This window comes from Triticum dicoccoides, chromosome 2A (genome assembly GCF_002162155.2).
Source record: "Triticum dicoccoides isolate Atlit2015 ecotype Zavitan chromosome 2A, WEW_v2.0, whole genome shotgun sequence".
NCBI lineage: Eukaryota > Viridiplantae > Streptophyta > Magnoliopsida > Poales > Poaceae > Triticum > Triticum dicoccoides.
In genome coordinates, this window is record NC_041382.1 from 762958357 (window position 1) to 762961813 (window position 3457).

Below are 3457 nucleotides of genomic sequence, written 5' to 3' on the forward strand. Positions count from 1 at the left end.
TACTGGTCTATACTTTTGGGTTAGTTCAATATACAGTTACATCATTTTGGTTAGCGACCGCACGGGCATGACCAGTTAACAAACCGGCGCCCGGTGTTTCATCGTCGCCGGCTCCACTCCTCCCCTCCCAGACCCAGAGTCGAAACCCCCAAACCAAAACCCTAAACCCATGGCGGCGCTCGCCCCCTCCGCCGGCGCCCGCTTCCTCCGCCGCCTCCTCTCCACCGCCGCCGAGGTGGCACGGGAGGCGCCGGCCCCCGCCGCGAAGAACCCGAAGAAAGCGGCGCGCCCCGTCGGGAAGCGGGCGGCGCGCGCCGTCGCCCCCCAGGACGCGGAGAAGGCGGCGCATCCCGCAGCAGAGGCGGCGCCGGATGCGGAGGGCGCGAAGAAGGCGGCGGCGGCGGGGACCAAGGACTCGCGCCCGCTGTACCGGCGGCTGTCGGCCCTGGGGAACGCCGGGGAGGGGAGCGTGTCGGCGGTGATGAACAAGTGGCTGCGGGAGGGCCGGGAGACGCGCTCCGTGGATCTCGAGCGCTACGTCAAGGAGCTCCGCAGGTACAAGCGCCATTCCCAGGCCCTCGAGGTACGAATGAGTATATCCCCTGTCGCGTTCTCTGCTTGTTGGTTAATGTCGGTGCTCTGCTTAGGACGGGATTGGTACCGGAAAGATGGTTTTTTGCAGCGTTATTCTGCAATGTGCTCAATTAATTTGGAACTGAATGAGTAGATGAAGTGATTCGGCTTTGCCTCCTCCAACTAATTTAGGTGTTGGCCGTCCATTATTAGATTGCGCGAATGGAATAGAAGTAATCGTTGTGAAATCTTAGCTTTGCACGGTTCATTCGGCGCCCTTGGTGCAAGGACTTTCCGGATTCATGATGGAACTAAACTGTTTCCTCTGAAATTGACTTTCAAAAGCAGAGCTCTGTATTATGGGCATGTTTCGTTGATGCCCCAGTGCAGATTTTCGGCCAAGGAATCCTGTGCCCTCACTTGGTCAATTATTTTTAGGAAATTGTGAGGGGAATGGGTGGGCACTCATAGAAATCCAATTTTTCGCAACGAGCCAAGCAAGAATTGAAATATGAATGGGCTACCAGAGGTTTGGCAGTGCTAATGTGAGCACCAACCAAACACAGCCTACATACGTACAATCCGCAAATAATTTCGCAGGCTATATCAGCAAATGGTTGGGCAACATTGATAGCCTCTTTCTTAGCTAGCGGTAACAGAAATATTTTGATAGAGCTTTTAAAGATCCTCTGAACTAGATTCTATGAGCATTTCTGCAGCACATCACACCACAGAAGCGGCAAACCAGTCTGCTGAGTGCTGACCCTAATTAGAATGCTTGTTCTGTTTCAGAGTTTTCTGATGTGCGTATAAAATAATATGTTTTCAAGCAGAGTAGGGAGGAGATTTGATATGTTTAATGTTCCATATTTCAATATCTGTAATAGTATGTTATCACAACTATGTGCACAGTTGTCTTCAATGCCAGAAAATTTTTACTTGTAGTATGGCTGGAGTTCTCAACTCATCTTTGTTTCATACCTTCTGTTTGTACTTCTGCAATTGGTGTTTAATCATGTCTGCTGTACTTATGCAAGGATTTGTCTTTTCTTATGGCAGTTGATGGATTGGATGGTTCATACAAAGGGCATGAACATGTCTTACACTAACCATGCAATACGTTTGGATCTCATCTACAAAGTGCGTGGCATCGAGGCAGCTGAAAAATATTTTGAAGGCCTTCCTGATCCAGCCAAAAACCATCGAACCTTTGGGGCACTTCTGAACTGTTATTGCTCATCGAAAAAGGAAGAGAAAGCAACAGACCTTTATCGCAAGATGGATGAGCTAGGCATCGCATCCAGCACTCTGCCCATCAACAATCTCATGTCCCTATACATGAAGTTAGGCCAGCATAAGAAGGTCTGTAGCCTGTTTGAGGAGATGAAGGAGAAGAATGTTAAGCCGGATAACCTGACGTGCTGCATTCTGATGACCAGCTGTGCGGCATTGAACAAGATAGATGACGTTGAACAAGTTCTAAAAGAAATGGAAGAAAAGGGTGGGGTTCTAGGGTGGTCTGCATACAGCACACTGGCTTCCATCTACCAGAGTGCTGGTTTGGTTGAAAAAGCAGAGTCTGCTCTGAAGAAACTTGAGGGCCTTGTTCAAGATCGTGATGGCAGACAGCCTTTTGATTTCCTTATGAGTCTATATGCTTCCGTAGGCAATTTGAGCGAGGTCAAGAGGGTGTGGGGCGTGGTTAAGGGCACTTTCCCCAAAGTGACTAACACGAGCTACTTCAGCATGCTGCAGGCTCTTCTTAAGCTCAATGATGCTGATTACATGAAGCAGGTCTTTGAGGAATGGGAGTCTAATCATGAGTGCTATGACGTGAAGCTGACTAACGTGATGACTCGAGCCCACCTGAAGAATGGCATGGCCAAGGAAGCAGAGCAGCTGTGGGAAAAGGCCAAGGAAATGGGTGCATGTTTTGACTCTAAAACATGCGAGCTGTTTCTCGATCACTACATGGGGACAGGGGACATGAAATCAGCGCTGAACTGGGTCGAGAATGTGACGAAGCTCCCCAAGAAAGCAGGGAAGCTGGATCCTGATAAGATCCCGAAGTTCTCCAAGTACTTCGAAGAGCAGAAGGACGTGCAAGGCGCCGAGAGGTTCTGCAACTGCCTGAGGGCGCTCGGGTGCATCGACGGCAAAGCATACGAGTCCCTCCTGCGGACCTATCTGGCGGCCGGTGAGACGAGCCGCTCCGTCCGGCAGCAGATCAAAGACGACAAGATTGAGATTTGCTATGACATTGGGAAGCTGCTCAAGAGGTTGGGCGACAAGGGGCGATGAAATGGTACCTGTTTCTGCCCCTAGTTTACACCGTTGGTTTCTTATGATTCCTTCCGTGAACGAATAGCAGAAAGCAGGTATTATATAGTCCGAGGGGATCTTTCTCCTACGTTTGGTGCTTCTGATGCCCTTGTTCTGGCTCATCGGCGTTTGGTGCTTGTGCAAGAAGAAGCAGAAAGCAAATAATTTTTGTATTAGTACAACTTGTAGCCTGAGGGGATCTTTCTCCTACATTTTTCCTTTTTCCTTTTTTGCCTTTCTTCTGTATGTATTGGCTGTTTCAGACTTTTGATGAGTACTGGAGCAAGGATGCTACTACAGGATCGTTCCTTATTCTCTTTCTCTGCGTGCCATCAGTTTCCATGCTTGTGTCTTTGTGAATATCAGGTGATAACCACAAACAACAACCAGATAACAAGATTGTACTAGCAATGTTCATGTTCATAGTGAAAACATGTCTAAAAACCAAGGGAATAATATTGCCCTCCTTTACTTGAACTTCCATTGGGGTGCAGAGAGGTCTTTAACAATGAAATCTGAAAGAAACACACCAACTTGGGTTCTTCAGTTAACCCGATTCAGT

The 3457-nt window shown here is 48.7% G+C and overlaps 1 protein-coding gene across 1 annotated transcript; it reads left to right on the forward strand.

The window, feature by feature from the left end:
- Window positions 1-125: 125 nt before the first annotated feature.
- Window positions 126-3214, forward strand: LOC119357080 (pentatricopeptide repeat-containing protein At4g01990, mitochondrial-like). The gene is made up of 2 exons (XM_037624063.1): window positions 126-583; window positions 1633-3214. The coding sequence occupies exons 1-2, from the start codon at window positions 170-172 to the stop codon at window positions 2872-2874; spliced, it is 1656 nt and encodes a 551-aa protein (XP_037479960.1). The 5' UTR covers window positions 126-169; the 3' UTR covers window positions 2875-3214.
- The last annotated feature ends 243 nt before the right edge of the window (window positions 3215-3457 follow it).